Raw genomic sequence first — 19,170 nt, 5'->3', positions numbered from 1 at the left:
CACCGAGTGAAGAATTTCGGGGGCGGGGGGACAATAAGACGTTTGTTCCGCTGACTTTACACGTCTGGCAGGAGACGTCCCACGATTAACTCTTCTCAAAGTGGGTGTATCGGTCGTAGTCCCAGAACAAAGATACCTTCAGAGTCTCCTCTCGGAAACAAATACTGCTGGGGTCCGACTCTCCACAGACTCTGTCCACTCTCCCCTTTACTGCAGTCGGGGCCAGTACTGAGACATGTCCGGTTCGCTTCCTGGCACCTGAACGGGTACTGAGACGCCAGGGGAAATAAGTCCTGTAGATATCAAATCAAAGCTGTCATTAAACTACACCGTCCAACAATAACAACAAAATAAAATCCTCTCAACTTTTTACTTTGCACGCGATGATTGTGTGTGTTTAAAAGAAAATCAATAACAACCATGTTGTTCGAAGGGATGATTTTGAAACCCCACAAAACAAAATCATAAGAAAAACAGAAGTATTTATGTATTATTGATGGACCGTTAATTCCCCAAATAATTCCACAAAAAAAACATAACTTGTTTATTATCTGACTCGAGTGTACGAGTCCTCGGAGGACTAAAGATAATAATGTTTGCTGCGTTAGCGTTACAATTTTGGCGCTATTTTAAGTAACAGACTTACAATTAACCCGGGACTTCGACACATTTTATTCTTTTTACCATACAACAGAAACCCGGGAACATTTCAAGTTCCTTCGCTTTAACTTCTAACGTCGCTAAAGGACGTTGCCAGAGCTGACTATCATACTTTGCTCTTAAATAAAAATTTTGTGGTACCTCCGATTTTAACTAACAATGTGATCCGTTTGGAACCACGCCAGACACATCTCGGTTGTGATCATTGGTAACTGTACTTTATAATTTAAAACACAAATATTAATGAGCGGGAAAGATTAAGATTTCCCCTCTTCTTCTATTCCCCACTCTGATCTTTTACTTCTCACCTGCCTATCACTCCCCCCGGGTCCCCTCCTCTTTCCCTTTCTCCTATGGTCCACTCTCCTCTCCTATCAGATTCCTTCCTCTCCAGCCCTTTACCTTCCCACCCACCTGACCTCATCTATCACCTTCCAGCGATCCTCCTTCCCCTCCCCCCACCTTTTCATTCTGGGAGCTTCTCCTTCCTTTCCAGACCCGAAAAAGTGTCTCGACCGGAAACGTCAACTACCTATTCGTTTCCGTAGATGCTATCTGATCTGCTGAGTTCCTCCAGCATTTTCTGTGTGTTGGTAGTGGATTTCCAGCATCTGCAGACTTTCTGGTGTTTAAGATTAATGGGATCGAGTAAAATTGTTAGGAGAACTAACTCAAGTTGAGATTTGTTCAAAATCTTTTTTGAAAAGGGATCCCCACCATCCAGGACATGCCATCTTCTCATTACTACCATCAAAGAGGAGGTACAGAAGTTTGAAGACACACACTCAACAATTTGGGAACAGTTGTGCCCCTTCTGGCATCAGATTTCTGAGTGGTCCACGAACCCATAGCACCACCAGACCATTTTGTTCTCTTTTTCAGCTACCTATTTTTTATTTATTAACATAACCTATAGTACTTTGTGTAGGTATTACACTGTACTGGTGCTGCTAAACAACACACTTCACAATGTCTATCCGTGATAATAAACCTGTTTCTGATTCACTGAGAAGTGGGGAGGCAAAGCAACAATCTCTTAGAATTTCACCACAAATATTTCCGGGCCGGGGCTACTGGGGATTTTTGGTAGTTGTTACTAGAGTCTTACCTGTGGACGTGGCGCCTGAAGTGCCCATGCTCTGGGGGTTCATATGTGTCTGCATGTGAGGCGGCGTGTACGTGTCATAGCTGCGTCCGTTGACTGACGGGCTGGTGGGCAGCATACAGGAGTATGACGGCGTTTGGCTGGACACTGGTGACTTTTCGAAAAATAAATGGAAAACACAAGATCCGTTTGTGCATGCCGTAGAGAAAGCATTTAATGGCTCTTGACTCTGTTTGCTCTGCTCCATACTTACTTGCATAGACAGGTTGTTTGCCATGCTGAAACTGGGCATTGGTGGCAGCGCGCTGTAAGTGTTTGTCAGGGAGGTGTCTGCCCGCCCCAGCATTGCGCCTGTGGCAAAGGAGGAAACTGCACACGGAAGAAGAGAAACCACGTTAGAGGTGGGATACATTTTGAGGCACATTTTGAAGTAAGCATCCAGCACATGAATTAAATTAACATGCTGATTCAAAGGGAAAGGAGCTGTTGATAGGCCTAGCCCTGTCACTAATTCTTGGGGTCTTTTCGCTCATCCGTTGTTCTGTTCCCCAGCCCAACCAACAGCAGTGTCCCACCACAGACTCTTCTTTCCATCTCCCTTCCAGAGCGAGACATTTGTCTGAAGAACTGTATTTAACTGCCTGGGTTCCAAAAAGAAAACTAACTGAATTCACCTCACAGGGACCAAACTACAGTACTAAAACTTGTTTTGGTAATTTCCAGTTGACCTGCAGTCTCCTCGGTGAATGGTATTCTGGGGGAGAGTTTCATTTCTGTGAGGTTTCCCCTTGCAGTCTCTCTCATTGGAATTTTAACCACCCCTCTCCATCCACCACCACTGTTCCATCCCTCCCAGCCTCGCATCTTTGGTTCCTTGTCTACCGCAGAAAAGCCTTGCTGAACACCAGCTCTGATGGTCTTCAGGGAACTTAGTGGCAGTCGCCTGAAAGCTCAGGCCTACTCTCCTCATCCAATAGCCCTCTGGTTTCTAGTTGAAGCTGTCCTTGAGTCTGGTGGTTTGTGGTCTCAAACTTTTTTATAGGGGAAAAGAGAGGTGAGAGGGACCCTTGATTCTGTGGCTGGTTTACCAAGACAACAGGAAATGTAGATGAAATTAAATGGAGGGGAGGTTAATTAACATTATCTAATCATATGAGGTAATATTAAATGGAATAAAATCTCCAGAAATTCCATATGATATGTAAACTGGTAAAATCAACATGACTCGCAATGTGTCAGAGAGGCTGAGTGATGAAGAGCCCATTGGATTTAGCTACTGAGTTGTGGCAGGAAGGGGAGGCGGCTTCTCCAACACATTGCAGGTAATACAGATTTTGCCCGCCCATGTGTCACATGGAATTTGGATAGATCTTATTTCATTTAATATTACTTCACATACACGGTTTGTAAAAAACCTCCCCTCCATAAACTCCATCTACACTTCCTGCTGCAGCTAAGATAATCAATATTCCCATTCGCCTAGGTCATCTTCTCTCCTCCCTTCTCCCACTGGGCAAAAGATATAAAAAAGCTTGAGAGGAGAAATCACCAGGCTCAAGGGCAACTTCTATCCAGTCATTATTAGACTCTTCAATGGACTTCTCATAGGCTAAATGATGAACTCTTAATCGCCCGATCTACCTCGCAGTGGTCCTTGCTCTTGATGTGTCTACGTGCACGGCACTTTCTCTGTAACTGCCACACTATATGCACCATTCTGTTTTTTATTCACCTCGTGTACTTATGTATGGCATGGTCTGTCTAGAGAGATTCAGCATTATTTGTCACAATGTACATCGAAACATACAGTGAAATGCATCATTTGCATCAATGACCAACACAGTGGGAATATGTACAGAAGTGTCACCGGGCTTCCAGTGCCAACATAGCATCCCCACAACTTAGCTCGCAAAACAAAAGCTTTTCACTGTATCTCAATAATAAACCAATTCCTATACCAGGTGGAACTAATACCAATTACTTTAATTGAAATCCTTGTTAAAGAGACCCCTGGCACAACACATTGGGAAGTTATTAGCTGTATCAGAATGTTTCCCATTATCCAGAGCCAACTAAAGCTGCAATTCCATGTCGAACATATTTCTTTTCCTATGATGCCCTCAGGGGGGTCTAGGGAGAAATGGACCACAAAAGCAGATAACACTTTACCATGCTTTTTCCTTATAATCGCTGTACTTCTCGGATCCCGGGGAATCATAAATACAGGATCTGGTTAATGTTTGAGGAGTGATTGATGGCTCTGGGCCTTTATCTCTGGAGTTTAGAAGAATGAGGGGGGGGGGGGATCTCATTGAAACCTATTGAATATTGAAAGGCCTAGATAAAGTGGACTTGGAAAGGATGCTTCCTATAGTGGATGAGTCTAAGACCAGAGGGAACATCCTCAGAATAGAGGGACATTCACTTAGAACAGAGATAAGAAGGAATTTCTTTAGGTAGTTGAATTCATTGACACAGACATCTGTGGAGGCCAAGTCGTTGGATATATTTAAAGTGTAATTTGAAAGGTTCTTGATTAGCCAGGTTAATGATCAAAGGTTATGGGGAAAAGGCTGGAGAATGGGGTTGAGAGGGATAATAAACCAGCCATAGCGGAATGGCAGAGCAGACTCAATGGGCTGAATGGCCTAATTCTGCTCCACCCAGAATCTTTAGATTAATTGTGTATCAATTTGCTAGTCAATAACACATTAGTGCTTCTTACAGCCGTGGGAAACACCGGTAATGCTAAACTCACTGGTTCTTGATTCATTCCCTCCCTGATGACAAATTTTGAATGTTTTCAGGATCTGGATAATTGATGATGTGGTGGTTTTAGACAATGGTGCTACAGACGGCTTTGTCTATTACTGCACAGCCTGAATTAACCTATGGATTTAAGGTGGCTTTTGTCCTCACCAGGGGTCGTGGGCTGTGGGATGGGCTGGTAAACACTAGTGCTGAAACTGCTGCTGATGGGAATGTGGCTTGGGGTGTTGCTGGCTTGACGCCTCTGATTCCTCAATTTTTCCTCTCGTCTCCATTTTGCTCGTCTGTTTGAGAACCAGACCTGAAACACAAAATGGAAGGGAAATATTAATGAAAATATGAAAAGAAAGTATTTCTTTCATGAACACAAGAGATTCTGCAGATTTGGAAATCGAGAGCAACACACAAAGTTATGGAGAAACTCAGCAGATCAGGCAGCATTTATGGAGGGGAAGAAAGAGTTGATGTTTCTGCCCAACACCCTTCGTCAGGATTGGAAAGGAAGGGGGCAGAAGCCAGAAGAAGGTGGTGTGAGAAGGGGAGGACTACGTGCTGGTAGGTGATAGGTGGCAATGGTAAGGACTGAAGGAGGAATCTAATCAGAGTGGAGAGTGGACTGTGGGAGAAAGGGATGCTTTTCATTTTGCTTTGGGAATAAAGGAGGACCACAATTTGTTGTGGTTTAGAGGATAGCTTGCCTTAATAACCCAGAGAGCTATGTTGTCCAGAGTCTGGGCTTTATGCCTTGGTTCTTGGTAGGGCCATCCATGCCAAACAGGTCAAAAGGCAGAGGACAAAGTGCTCCACTGGTCCTCCAGGTTTGGGGATTCAGCTCAGTTCTAATAACCCTGACTGGTCAAACAAAACTGCCACCAGAACAGCAATGAAGGATCCTTCTACATCTGAGTGGCCGAGGACAGACAGAGATGGAGGACCTTCATCTAAATGCCAGCAGTTTAATGGCCAGTAAAATAAAAGCTCCCACATACACCAATGTTATAACCACATGTGACATTTTACTTGAGGAATAGTTGCAGAACGAAACACAAGGGAGCCTCTCCTAATCGATTTTAAAAATGATGGGATGGAATCTTTCATGTGTACCTCATCAAATAAAACATAAAGTGATGGACACAAGCAGCTAGGACTCAGTCATTACATAAGATCACAAACACAAGAGAATCTGCAGGTGCTGGAAATCCAAAGCAACATCCACAAAATGCTGAAGGAACTTAGCAGGTCAGGCAGCAACTACAGATGAACAGTGAATGTTTCGAGCCGAGACCCTTCGTCAGGAAGTCATGGAGACACTTAGCAAGTCAGGCAGCATCAGTGGTGAGAGTAAGTGAGTTAATGCTGCAGGTCAGTGACCTTTCATAGTGGAATCTTTTATGTCAGATTTACTGCATCTGCCATATTTTCCTTATGCACCATGTTTGTATGCCCCCATTCAGAGGAGGTGCTTCTAGCAGTACCGCACTCCCACAGAACTGCATCAGAAGCTAGACTTGCCAGTTTGCATTGTCCTCTTTTGAAGGCTTAAGCCTTCTAAGAATAATTTGCCTGTGCTGCCAATTAAGCCGCAAATGGCTTGAATGCAACAATCCAAAAAACAAACTCAAGAGCTTCTGCAGATGCTGGAAACCCAGAGCAACTCACAAAAAAGCTGGAGGAACTCAACAGGTCAAGCAGCATCTACGGAGAGGAATAAACAGTTGATGTTATTGGATAGACCCTTCATCAGGACTGAAAAATCAATGCAAGTAGGTGAAAAGAATATGTTCTTCAAACAAATTCTAAATCATGGGTTTTCAAATATCCATAATTGGATCTCTGTCATGATCTCCACTCTAAAACAGAATGGGACTGAGATCTTCACTCTACATTCTCACCAATTGGAAGAATTGGTTGAGTGAGTTTTCTCTCTGGAGTAAAGGAGGATACAAGATGATACGAGTCATAAATCGAGGAAACAGCCTGAAGCTTTTTCCCATGGTGGAAATGGCTAATGTGAGGGAGCATAATTTTAAAGTGATTGGTGGAAAGTATAGGGAAGATGTGGGAGGTAATTTTTCATGCAGAGGGTGGTGGGAACATGGAACACACTGCCAGGGATGGAACTAGAGACAAATCTCTTAGATAGCCGCATGGATGACAGAAAAACAAAAGGCTACATGGATGGGAAGGCTTAGATGTTCTTGGAGTAGGATAAAAGTTTGGCATAACATCAAGGGCCAAAAGCTATAATGTTCTATGTTCTAATTGCTTTTTTTGGCTCAATCACTGGCAAATATTGTCACCACAATTGAGAAATTACTGAACTAATTACATTCATCTAGTTTCAGCCATGTCAAGAATTGCCCTTATAATGCAGTCTGTCTAACAGACTGGTTCACAGTTAGAAATTGAGACTTGGTTTACCTGTATCCTAGCTTCAGGTAGATCAATTTTGGCTGCTAATCGTTCTCTGGCAAACACATCAGGATAATGAGTTCTTTCAAATTCTAGAAAAAAAATGTTTTGTTCATTTATATATCTCATCAAAATATGTACAAATATGATCATTCAGTTATGTAGGAGCAGTTGGCCATATGGCCTTCAACACTACACTGCCATATAATAAAGTAATGATTGGTCTGATTCTACCCTCAACTCCACATTCCCATCCACCTCCATCAACCTTCAACTCCTTCCCAATCAGAGATCTATACAATTCTGCCTTAAAATGTACACTCAGTGGTCACTTTATTAGGTACACCTGTACACCTGCTTGTTAATGCAAATATCTAATCAGCCAATCATGTGGCAGCAACTCAATGCATAAAACCTTGCAGACATGGTCAAGAGGTTCAGTTGTTGTTCAGACCAAACATCAGAGTGAGGAAGGAATGTGATTTAAATGACTTTGACCATGGAATACTTGTTGGTGCCAGATGGGGTGGTTTGAGTATCTCAGAAACTGCTGATCTCCTGGAATTTTCACACACAGCAGTCTCTAGAGTTTACAGAGAATGGTGTGAAACATCCAGGAAGCATCAGTTCTGAAGGAGAAAACTCCTTGTTAATGAGAAAGGTCAGGGGGAGAATGGCCAGACTGGTTCACACTGACAGGACAGATGCTCAAATAACCACACATTACAACAGCAGTGTGCAGAAGAGCATCTCTGAATGTATAACACATCTAACCTTGAAGAGGATGGTCTATAGCAGCAGAAGACCACACTGGGTTCCAGTCCTTACTTAATAAAAGTGGACACTAAGTGTATATTCAATGTTTCCTCTTCTATTATTCTTGGAGAAAAAGAGTTCCAAAGACTCATAAAAGATCAATTCATTGGGATCTTAATTGGATGTCTCATTCTGAAACAATGGTCCCAGTTCATGGTTTTCCCACAATTGGAAACATCTGCACTTCATCTTCTTGTTAAGATGCTGTTGTATCTTGTATGTTTCAATCAAGTCATCCCTCTTTTACACCAGCTGATATGAGCCTAACCTAGCCAGATTTTCTTCCTGAGACAACCCAAGAATCAAATAAAGCTGGGGGTGGACACTTAGACACATGAATCTACAGAGAACGGAGGGAGAGGTATCATACGCAGGCAGAAGGGATGAGTTTAATATGGCAGTGTGCTTGGCAGAGACAACTCATTGTCACTCTACAACTCATGTCTTCAGTGGTATTTGCCCAATTTGTTCTCCTTTGCACATTACTTGTTTGTCAGCCTTCATGCATAATTTTTCATGAACTATTGTATTTCCTTATTTTCTTATAAATACCTTGCAAGAAAATGAATCTTAGAGTAGTATGGGGTGCCCATAAGACATAGGAGCAGAATAGGGCCATTCAGCCCATCGCGTCTGCTCCACCATTCCATCATGGCTGATTTATTATCTCTCTCCAGCCCATTCTCCTGCCTTCCCCCCCCCCGTAACCTTTGACACAAGAACTAATCAAGAACTTACCAGTCTCTGCTTTAAATATACCCAAAGGCTGTGGCAATGAATTCCACAAATTCACCATCCATTGGCTAAAGAAATTCTTCCTCATCTCTGTTCTAAGGGGATGTCCTTCTGTTCTGAGGTTGTGCCCTTTGGTCCTAGAGTCCATCACTATAGGAAACATCCTCTCTATATCCACTCTATCTAGGCCTTTCAAAATTCAATAGGTTTCAATGAGATGTCCCCCACCTGTTCTTCCGAACTCCAGCAATCAACTCAGAGCCATCAAACACACTTTGATAATAAATTTACTTTGAACTTTGACATTTTGGGTCAAAGGGCCTGTTCCTGTGCTGAACTGTTCTATGTTCTATATTTGTTTTATGTACTCTCTCTTACTCTCATGCAGACATTCTCTAAGATCCTCTTTGTAGTACTTTCTCTCCCTTACTATTTCACTCTCATTTACATACACACACTTCCACGGTCAGTGTTACATCGCGTTACCCACAAACGTACACTCTCTTAAAAATTTCTCTCACACACTTACATGTAGTATCCAATTCCAATGCTTTCTCACCCATGAACTCACTCGCTGTCAGTCGCACACCACTCTCTCCATGGTGCTTTCATCTCACTCTTTTCTGCTCTGAGATGTAGCATTTTATATCCACACACAACAAGAAATGGACAATATGCAAATTTAGGCTGTTCCTGAGGCATAATATTTGCATAAGTAGCCTCTGAACTGACAGCATGAACATTGATTTCTTCAGCTTCCGGTAGTTTTCCCCCTCCCCCTCCCTCTTCTTCAATTTCACACTTCTTCTCGTCTGCCTATCATCTCCCTCTGGCACCCCTCATCCTTTGCTTTTTCCCATAATCCACTCTCCTCCTATCAGATTCCTTCTTCTCCAGCCCTTCACCATTTCCACCCATCACCTCTCAGCTTCTTGCTTCATCGCACCCTCCCCCACCCACCTGGTTTCACCTATCACCTTCTAGAATGTACTCCTCCCCTAACCCCTACCTGCTTATTCTGGCATCTTCCCCCTTCCTTTCCAGTCCTGATGTAGGGTCTTGGGCTGAAACATTGACTGCTTATTCATTTCCATTGATGCTTCCTAACCTGTTGAGTTCCTCCAACATTTTCTGTGTTTTCATTTGCAAGATTGTTCAACAATGGTCACATCTGAAGAGAGTGCAAATACCTCAGTGCTGCTAGGTGATTGAATTCCCATTAACATTAGAGTCATAGAGCACAGAAACAGGCCCTTTGCCTCATTTGGCCTCTGCCGGCCAGGTCTACTGACTAATCCCATCTACCTGCACCCAGATCATAGCCTTCCAAGCCTCCCTCATCCATGTACCAGTCCAAATTTCTCTTCAATGTTACTATAGAACTGGCATCCACCACTTCTGCTGGCAGCCTATTCCACACTCGCACTACCCTCTGAGTGAAGAAATTCCCCCTCAGATTCCCCTTAAATATTTCATCTTTGACCCTAAGCCTGTAACCTCCAGTCTCAGCCTCAACCAAAAAGAAGGGAGAATGCCTGCAAGCATTCATATAACCGTATAACAATTACAGCACAGAAACAGGCCATCTCGGCCCTTCTAGTCTGTGCCGAATGCTTACTCTCACCAAGTCCCACTGGCCCGCACTCAGACCATAACCCTCCATTCCTTTCCTGTCCATATACCTATCCAATTTTACTTTAAATGACAATACCGAACCTGCCTCTACCACTTCTACTGGAAGCTCATTCCACATGGCTACCACTCTCTGAGTAAAGAATTTCCCCCTCATGTTACCCTTAAACTTTTGCCCCCTAACTTTTAACTCATGTCCTCTTGTTTGAATCTCCCCTACTCTCAATGGAAAAAGCCTATCCACGTCAACTCGATCTATCCCCCTCATTATTTTAAATACCTCTATCAAGTCCCCCCTCAACCTTCTACGCTCCAAAGAATAAAGACCTAATTGTTCAACCCTTCCCTGTAACTTAGGTGCTGAAACCCAGGTAACATTCTTGTAAATCTCCTCCGTACTCTCTATTTTGTTGACATCTTTCTTATAATTCGACAACCAGAACTGTACACCATACTCCAAATTTAGCCTCACCAATGCCTTGTACAATTTTAACATTACATCCCATCCCATATCCCCCATAATATCGTACACTGCTATAAGATCTCCTCTCAGTTCTAACCTACAAGATCATAAGACATAGGAACAGAATTAGGCTACTTGGCCCATTGAGTCTGCGTCACCATTCCATCATTATTATCCATTTCAACCCCATTCTTCTACCTTCTCCTCATAACCTTTGACATTCTTACTAATCAAGAACCAATCAACCTCTGCTTTAAATATACCTCATGACATGGCCTCTACAGGTGTCTGTGGCAATCAATTCCATGGATTCACCTTCCTATGGCTAAAGAAATTCCTCCTCATCTCTGTTCTAAAGGGATGACCCTCTATTCTGAGGCTGCGCCCTCTAGTCCTAGACTCTACTACTGTTGGGAAACATTCTCTCCAATAAAATAAAAATATTTGCTTTCAGTGAGATTCCCACATTCTTCTAAACCCCAGCAAGTACAGGCCCAGAGTATTCATACACTCCTCACATGTTAACATTTCACGCTCAGGGTTGTTCTTGTAAACCTCCTCTGGACCCTTTCTAATGCCAGAACATCTTTTTTTAGATACGTGGCCCACCCTGCTCACAATACTTCAAGTGTGGTCAGACCAATGTTTTATGAAGCCCTACCATAAGAATTTTGTTTTTATATTCTAGTCCTTTCAAAATGAATGCTAACATTGCATTTGCTTTCTTTACTGCCAAACCTATTCAATGTTTTCCTATAACTCAGTTCCTCACGTCCCGGCAACGTCCTTGTAGATTTTCTCTGCACTGTACACAATTGAGGGGCAGTAACCATTAACAAGAAATTTCACTGGATCTGATATGTAAATATTGTGGCTGCAAAGGCCAGAGAATGGTCAGTTTTGCACAAAGAATGCCCCTTGGTAGATACTCCCTTGGGCATTTCTTTCTCTGTTCCCAGTGTCCGTGGCTGCAAGGTATATATAAAGGTGCACTGCACTGAACCGTCGCCAGCCGACCCACCATCAAGGACACAGATACAGAAAATGCCAGGAACATCATGAAGGATCCCTCCCACCCCAGCTCATGGACTGTTTGTCCCACTCCCATCAGGGAGGAGGCTACGTAGCATCCACACCAGGTCTACCCATCATAAAACAGTTACGTTCCCCAAGCAGTAAGGCTGATCAACACCTCCACCAACTAACCCACCCCTCCACACCCCCAGCCACAACTGCTTAATCATTTCCTGTTGGGGTCACCTTATGTACAGAAGCTACTATGCCTAGCATTATATTATGGACATACAACTAGTCTAGGTGTGTAAGCTATCCTATCTATTTATATTTATTGTGCTTTTATATTATCATTGTGTTCTTTAACCTATTGGGTTTTTTACTGTGCTGTGTCAGATCCAGAGTAACAAGTGTTTAGTTCTTCCTTGTTTACTGAAAATGGCATTAACCAATCCTGAACCTTGCATGTCACTGCACCTTCTAAACCTGCCACCTGCAGAATGGAACAGGATAGAAGTGTCACGTCCATGGGAACATCACCACTGAGTCTCACGCCGCCCTGACATGGAAATACAGTAGTGATTCTTCATCATTGTGGCTTCAAGCCCTTGTAATTTCCACCAATGGCAGGCATCGTGGTAGAGTAGTGTTTAGCATAACACTTCACAGCACCAGCATTCAGGGTTTGATTCCCACTGCTGTCTGTAAGGAGTTTGTACATTCTCCCCGTGACTCCACGGGTTTCCTCCGGGTGCTCAGGTTTCCTCCCACATTCCGAAGTCATACAGTATAGGTTAGGGTTAGTAAATTGCGGACATACTATGTTGGTGCTGGAAACATGGTGACACTTACAGGTGTTGGTCGTTGAAGCAAAATTACACATTCACTCTAGGTTTCATCGTACATGTGACAACTAAAGCCAATCTTTAATCTTAAATGAGAGGGTCATTGGAGCTAAAGAAATAGAAATGGTGGTGGGTCATTTGACCCTTGCACCTGCCCTGCCATTCAATAAGATCATGACAGACTTTCCTGCACAACTCCACACACCTTGATTCCCTTAAAGTCTGAAAACCTATCGAGCACTGCATGGATTTCAAAGTTGCCATCATCATTGCCTTCTCAGAGGCAATTAGAGATGAACACGTCTGTATACAAACATACTCTTATACACCCTCTCACTCTCTGTCACTCACACTCATTCTCTGCCTCACACACTATACCTCTGTTTTTCACTCTCATTCCTCCTGTCTCACTCACACTCACACACACATGAATCACACTTTCTCTCTCTCACACACACACACACACACACACACACACACAATCACCCTGTGTTCCTCTCCTTAACTTTACCTTTCTCCAGAGCCTCGATCTGTTCCTGGGTGAAAGATGTTCTGTTTCGCTGTAGTTTCCTTTTCAGCTGAAGTCTCATCTGCGCCTCATCTGAATCATCGCTGTTGGAGTTGATGGAATTGGTATTTTCACCGCCTCCTTCCTGTTGCTGACAACCATCTGTATTAATAACGGAAACAAGAATTAGTATCGTTTGGCTACTTCTGCGAGTAGAGTGCACATCGGTGTCAATAAAAACCTACAGCTTAAGGAACAGTTTATTTCATCAATTGAAAATACTTCCGAAATGACATCTGTTTCCCGGGCTTTCTTTAATCATACACCACTGATTTGTTGCTACAGCAGCAGCACAACATAATACATAAAATATACCATAGATTATAATATGAAATATTATATAATATAAATGTCTAATATCACATGGCGCGCATTGATGATGAGAGGATGTAGTTTCAAGGGGGACGTGAGGGGTAAATTTTTTTACTCAGAGTGTAGTACATGCATGGAATGCACTGCCTGATACGGTGTCAGAGGCAAATACATGAGAGGCTTTTGAGATACATTTGGATAGGCACATGGATGCAAGGAAGATGGAGGGATATGAACATGGTGTGGGTAGAAGGGATTAACGTTTTGGGTGTTTTTAATTTGCCTTTAGCTAGCTCCGTGCAACATTGTGGGCCACATAGCCTTTTCCCATGCTGTATTTTTCTATGTTCCATGTATATATCATTATATAAAAATTAAATATGTAGTGCAAAAGGAGAGCAAAAATAGTGAGGTAGTGTTCATCAGTTCATTGTCCATTCAGAAATCTGATGGAGGAGGGGAAGAAGCTGTTCCAAAATATTGAGTTATACCTCGTTGAATGATTCAACTTATATCATCTAATCTTTTTTGTTTTAAAGAGTGTGCTTCATTATCTTCACTCAACTCTACTAAAATCGGACATTCTACTTCCAACCTAGACTAGATAAGCCAGATTCTATCCCACTCATAACTAAACAAACAAATCATTAATAGGATTTGTTTTCATGAAGGTAACCTAAAATTGAAAGATGGGAACATCAAGCTGACATGGGTCATGTCTTTTGAGATTTTTGGATCATTCCTTGGACCTACACTGGAACCATTGCATTCCCATGGGCCAAGAGGGTATCTGATTACCAGAACCAGGTGGAAAACTGCATGCAATGCTTGGCACAGACGCAGGGCAAAACTTCATTTTTTCATGTAGAACATACAGTACAGTACAGGCCATTTAGCCCATAATGGTGTGTCAACCTTTTAACTTACTCTATGATCAATCGAACCATTCCCTCTCACATAGCCCTCCATTTTCCTTTCATCCATTTGCTTAGCTAAGAGTCTCTTAAATATCTGCCTCTACTAGCACCCTTAGCAGGGTGTTCCAGGCACCCACCATCCTCTGTGTAAGAAGCTTACCTCTGACATCCCTCTATACATTCAACCAATCAACTTAAAATTATGCCCCCTCATATTAGCCATTTCTGCACTGGGGAGAGGTATTTGGCTATCTACTCAATCTATGCCTCTTATTATCTTGTACGTCCCTATCAAGTCACCTCTCATCCTCCGCTCCAAGGAGAAAAACCCCAGTTTGTTCAATCTATTCTCATAAAACATGCTCTCTAATCTAGGCAGCATCCTGAAAAATCTCCTCTGTCTTTATACATTTCACATTCTTCATTTAATGAGGCAAACAGAAGTACTCCAAGTGTGGTCTAACCAGAGTATTATAAACCTGCAACTTTACCTTGAACTCATTCCGCTGACTAATGGAAGCTAACGCACCGTATGCCTTAGTCACCTGATCAACTTTCATGGCAAATTTGAAGGAATCTCTGGACACGGACCACTCCACACTGCTAATAATCGTGTCATAAACCAAGTTATTAACAACTTAATAAATTTAACATAGAAACTCCTATGGAGTTAGGAAGTAGCTGACCCACATTACCTTATAAATGTCTCTGCCACTGTGTTTGCAAAATCCTGACCCCCGTGGGAAGCACAGCCGCCAGTCCAACAGCAGTCTGATGAAAGCACCATTCCAATGGTCTGACATGATGAACTCTTGATCTCCCATTCGTCAGTGCCTTTGTGTCAGGTCTGCTCCCACTGACAACTCCCAGCCTGCACATGCCAGTCCCCACCCAGCTAATAGGATTCGCCAGTCGCTCAACCCAGACTCATCACCTACAGCCTATTTTAACCCCAGTTCTCATCCACAGTCCTTGTTCACTCGTTGAACCTGCCCAGCCTCAACCAATTGCTCCCAGCTCTCACTCTCCCTGGCTAAAGTTCACCTGGTTGCCTGTTGTGCTTAGTATCTGCTCTTGTTTGTTTTGTAGCCCCTTGTGGCTTGTTATTTTATGGTCTATTATTAAAAGTTACCATTTGCTGCTAAATCGACTCCCCTGCTCTGCTTTCTGGTGAAGCCTCCTCTACATTTCCTGACTTGTATGGCACGATCTGTCTAAATGACACACTCTTTGCTGCATCTCATTTTGCTAGTAACATCATAAAGGATACCGCCCACCCTGCTCATGAACTGTTAGTCCCACTCCCATCAGAGAGAAAGCTACATGGCATCCACACCAGGACCACCAGACTCGAAAACAGTTACTTTCCCCAAGCAGGAAGGCTGATCAACACCTCCACCCACCGACCTCCACTCCCGCAACCACCACTGCTTTCCCTTTTCAGGCAAAGGTTCTACTTAAGAAAAACGAACAGAGAAATTCCGGAGGATGAACTTCTGGAATGTACAGCCGATAAACTGGGTGGGTAACTTAGCGAAGGAAAGTTACAGACACGCCTGTGCCTCGAGTCACTTTATGGACATACAATAAATCTATGTGTATAAGTTATCTTATGTATTTAAATTATTTTGTTTGGTGGGGGGGGGGGGTCCTTATCCTCGTGCGTCTTTTTTTTGTTGCTGCATCTGAGCCGGAGTAAAAATTATTTCGTTCTCCTTTACACTCGTGTAATGGAAATGACATTAAACAATCTTGAAACACACACAAAATGCTGGTGGAACACAGCAGGCCAGGCAGCATCTCTAGGGAAAAGCACTGTCGACATTTCGGGCCGAGACCCTTCGTCAGGAAGGAAGGGAAGGCTTCTCCCTATAGATGCTGCCTGGCCTGCTGTGTTCCACCAGCATTTTGTGTGTGTTGCTGTTTGAATTTCCAGCATCTGCAGATTTCCTCGAGTTTGCTTTTTAAACAATCTTGAATTTTGATTAGCAAATCAATTACCGATACATTTGAAACAACGGTCCGCTGAAGTTTCCTTCTCAAACTAGTGTATCCCGGTAATTATATTTCCAGTTTCAGTTATCGCCAGCAAACTTTCCTTCGCTAAGTTACCCACCCAGTTTATCGGCTGTACATTCCAGAAGTTCATCCTCCGGAATTTCTCTGTTCGTTTTTCTTAAGTAGAACCTTTGCCTGAAAGCTGATAATCTTGGCCTCCAGCGGCTGAGCATGACTGCAATTATATTATCATTAATAACAGCCTATAATTTTCTTATATTTAGAATAAAGGACTGCTCGCTACTTGTGATACATAAGGACTTTTAAAAAAAGGAACTGAATTGTGACGAGCGCTGTAATAAAACTAGATCTTAACACTTTGGTTAACTGAAGCGGGGTCTAAAAGCTCAGGATGGTATTTGATTTTAATATGGCAGGGAGTAAAGATCTGAAGAAGTGTACGGTACTGAAGTGTATCTGTCAGCACGTACTTCAGATTATTAAACTCCTGCAACAAAGCAAGTACAACCCTGTAAACATATGTCAATATTACTGTTCAATGACATCTTTGCAAGGTTTATGAGATGACAATTTTCATATGATTCATGGTTGATCGAATCCTTTTAAAGCGCGATTGAGGCTGAAACTGCGAGAATTATTGTGTCACGTGTCCGTTGAAGTCAATCGTTTACGACTTTCGCCGATTTCCGCACAGTTGTTAATTAATAACAAAAAGAAACCGCGCTGCTCTTCGACGTTTATACGTAGCCCGTTAGGAATTCACAGAAATCCGTGTTACGCTGCCAGAGCAACTACATACATGTTCCGAAGGGTTAAAGAATTTGCCTTAAAATAGATATTGTATCGATGTTTTTGACCACCATATGGGCGGTTTTTAATGTCTTTTGCAGTGACCGCCAACACTTGAATCCCCTTTCAACCGCACAATGCCAGCACAGAACGAAAATCATTTAAAGTCCCGGGCCAGAAGGTTGGCAAATGTTCGTGGGCAGAATTTTGAGAATAACAATCGCTGGTCATCGCGGGGCGGCAACAAAAGGATTCTCTTCGGGCGGGCAGTCCCCCTCGCATTGTCACACAAGCATCACAGTCAACAGACTCCTCACTGAAGTATGTTAACCTTTGTGCGACACTGTCATTAATCACTGTCCTGTGAGCCGGACTGTTCAACCCTATTTACGGGTATACATTCTATAGAAGCAGGATCGGCGAAAGCATTTGAGAAACATCGGTATGAATGAGAGCCTATTTGTTAACGAGAAAAGAGGGGAAAAGGCGAATAGAAAATAAACTTTTACATTTATTGTTACATCCTCCAAAACTCCTTTTTTGCCTGCTGAGGAGGCTCGCCAGATGTTTTGGGTCGATTTCCGTAACCTCTGGACTACTCTACCCGATTCTAATCAATGCCTTTTTTATGTCTTCTTCTATGGATGTCATTTTCAATGTCTGCAGTTACAACGTGTTGCGCCCGCACAACTTTCCTGGGCCAATTTGTGACTTGACGTGATTCTCTCTCCCCCCCCCCCCCCCCCGCATACCATCGGCTGTGTGTTTCACATCTACTCTGGTTATTTCTAAGCACAAGGGATTCTGGCAGAATCTACAGAATCTCTCGTGTTTCCACTGCGAAGTCTCTTCGAGGGATGAAGAAATCTAAATCTTCGCTTCCGACCGGAGTTCAGTGGGACCATCTCTCACAGCTCCCCCTCTCTGATCTCCGCTGCCCCCCGACTCTCCGACCGTGTCCCCACCCAGAGTCGCTACCACAGCCAGCTATCTTTCCTGGCACCTACCTAGTTCATCTTCCTTCCCGTCACCCCACCTTCTTATTCTGGCATTTTACGCCTTTACTACCCAGTCCTGATGAAGGGTCTCGGCCCGACACATCGACTGTTTATTCCTCTCCACAGATGCTGCCTGACCTGGTGGGCTGATTTGAAGTTATTTCTCCCCCTTTAGGGGGATGACCGAAGATCTAGCCTTCCCTCGCCCTTCCCTAGGACTGGTAGGGGAAGAACGCCCGTTGTCCTGCCTCGCTCTTTTCTACATTACAAACGCACTTCCTTCTTGTCGTTTCTAAACGCAATGCGAAAGCTGTGGCCTTTGAGTACTGTAAACCAAGTCTGATGAATCGTGGCGAATAACTGTAGTTAAAGCTCAGATTAAAACATACTAACAACCGTCCCCAGTCCGAATTGAATGTAACATTTAAGCTTATATTGTCGCCGTATTTAACAAACAAAATCTACGTGCAATAAAGTAAGCGAGAAGTGTTGTAGCTTTCCATACCGAGTTTATACTGTATTTGAATACAGGTGACGTAAGGCACAATAATATTGTCAATTCCTTCAGAAATAAACCGATTATTCTCGGTTGTCTTGGATATAAAGGGGGTACAGGAATTAAAATACACACACAGCAAACGACAGACAATTAAGTTATCTTTCTTTTATGTCTCTTTTTGGGGAGGGCGGTTTGAAATCTCCGAAAGACCCAATTCAATACCTCGGTCCCTGGTGCTGTTACTCCTGAGAGCTAATCCGTAGATAGAAGCATAAATGTGTGTCCCATTATCCCACAGCCAGACCAACTGACGCTGGGGTTAGGATTTGTTTTTTACAATAAGGCTCTGGGAAATAAAATCTTTCCTTAGTTTCCCAGTGTCTTAATCATTCACGCGGAAAACACGCAAGAAGATAGCAAACGGATTGCGGCACTTTTCAGCGCAACAGCTCAGATGAGAAACACACCGGCTTTTAGTATAAACCTTGTGAAAGGGAAGTGTCTAAATCCTGTAGAAGGCTTTAGCCATATAAGAAAAAAAGATTAGAAAAAAACTGTCACAGCAATGCTTAAACCCTTAATTCGCCGGAGAATGTCGCAGTCCCTAGACTGAAGGA

At 43.1% G+C, this 19,170-nt stretch overlaps 1 protein-coding gene across 5 annotated transcripts in view; it reads right to left on the bottom strand.

The window, feature by feature from the left end:
* Positions 1-207: 207 nt before the first annotated feature.
* Positions 208-19,170, bottom strand: part of LOC132396452 (paired box protein Pax-6) — a 29,026-nt gene continuing 10,063 nt past the window's right edge. For 4 of the 5 annotated variants that reach the window (XM_059973996.1, XM_059973993.1, XM_059973994.1 and 1 more), the window contains 6 exons: positions 12,963-13,121; positions 6,956-7,038; positions 4,685-4,835; positions 2,019-2,134; positions 1,769-1,919; positions 208-293 (listed from right to left, as the gene is read on the bottom strand). In XM_059973996.1, the coding sequence (XP_059829979.1) occupies positions 208-293; positions 1,769-1,919; positions 2,019-2,134; positions 4,685-4,835; positions 6,956-7,038; positions 12,963-13,121 (746 nt within the window). Of the gene's footprint in view, positions 294-1,768; positions 1,920-2,014; positions 2,135-4,684; positions 4,836-6,955; positions 7,039-12,962; positions 13,122-19,170 lie in introns of all 5 variants that reach the window. The other variant, XM_059973997.1, reaches the window with a different exon arrangement.

This window comes from Hypanus sabinus, chromosome 7 (genome assembly GCF_030144855.1).
Source record: "Hypanus sabinus isolate sHypSab1 chromosome 7, sHypSab1.hap1, whole genome shotgun sequence".
NCBI lineage: Eukaryota > Metazoa > Chordata > Chondrichthyes > Myliobatiformes > Dasyatidae > Hypanus > Hypanus sabinus.
The sequence above is the reverse complement of the archived record's forward strand: the minus strand, read 5'-3'. Positions and strand labels throughout refer to the sequence as shown.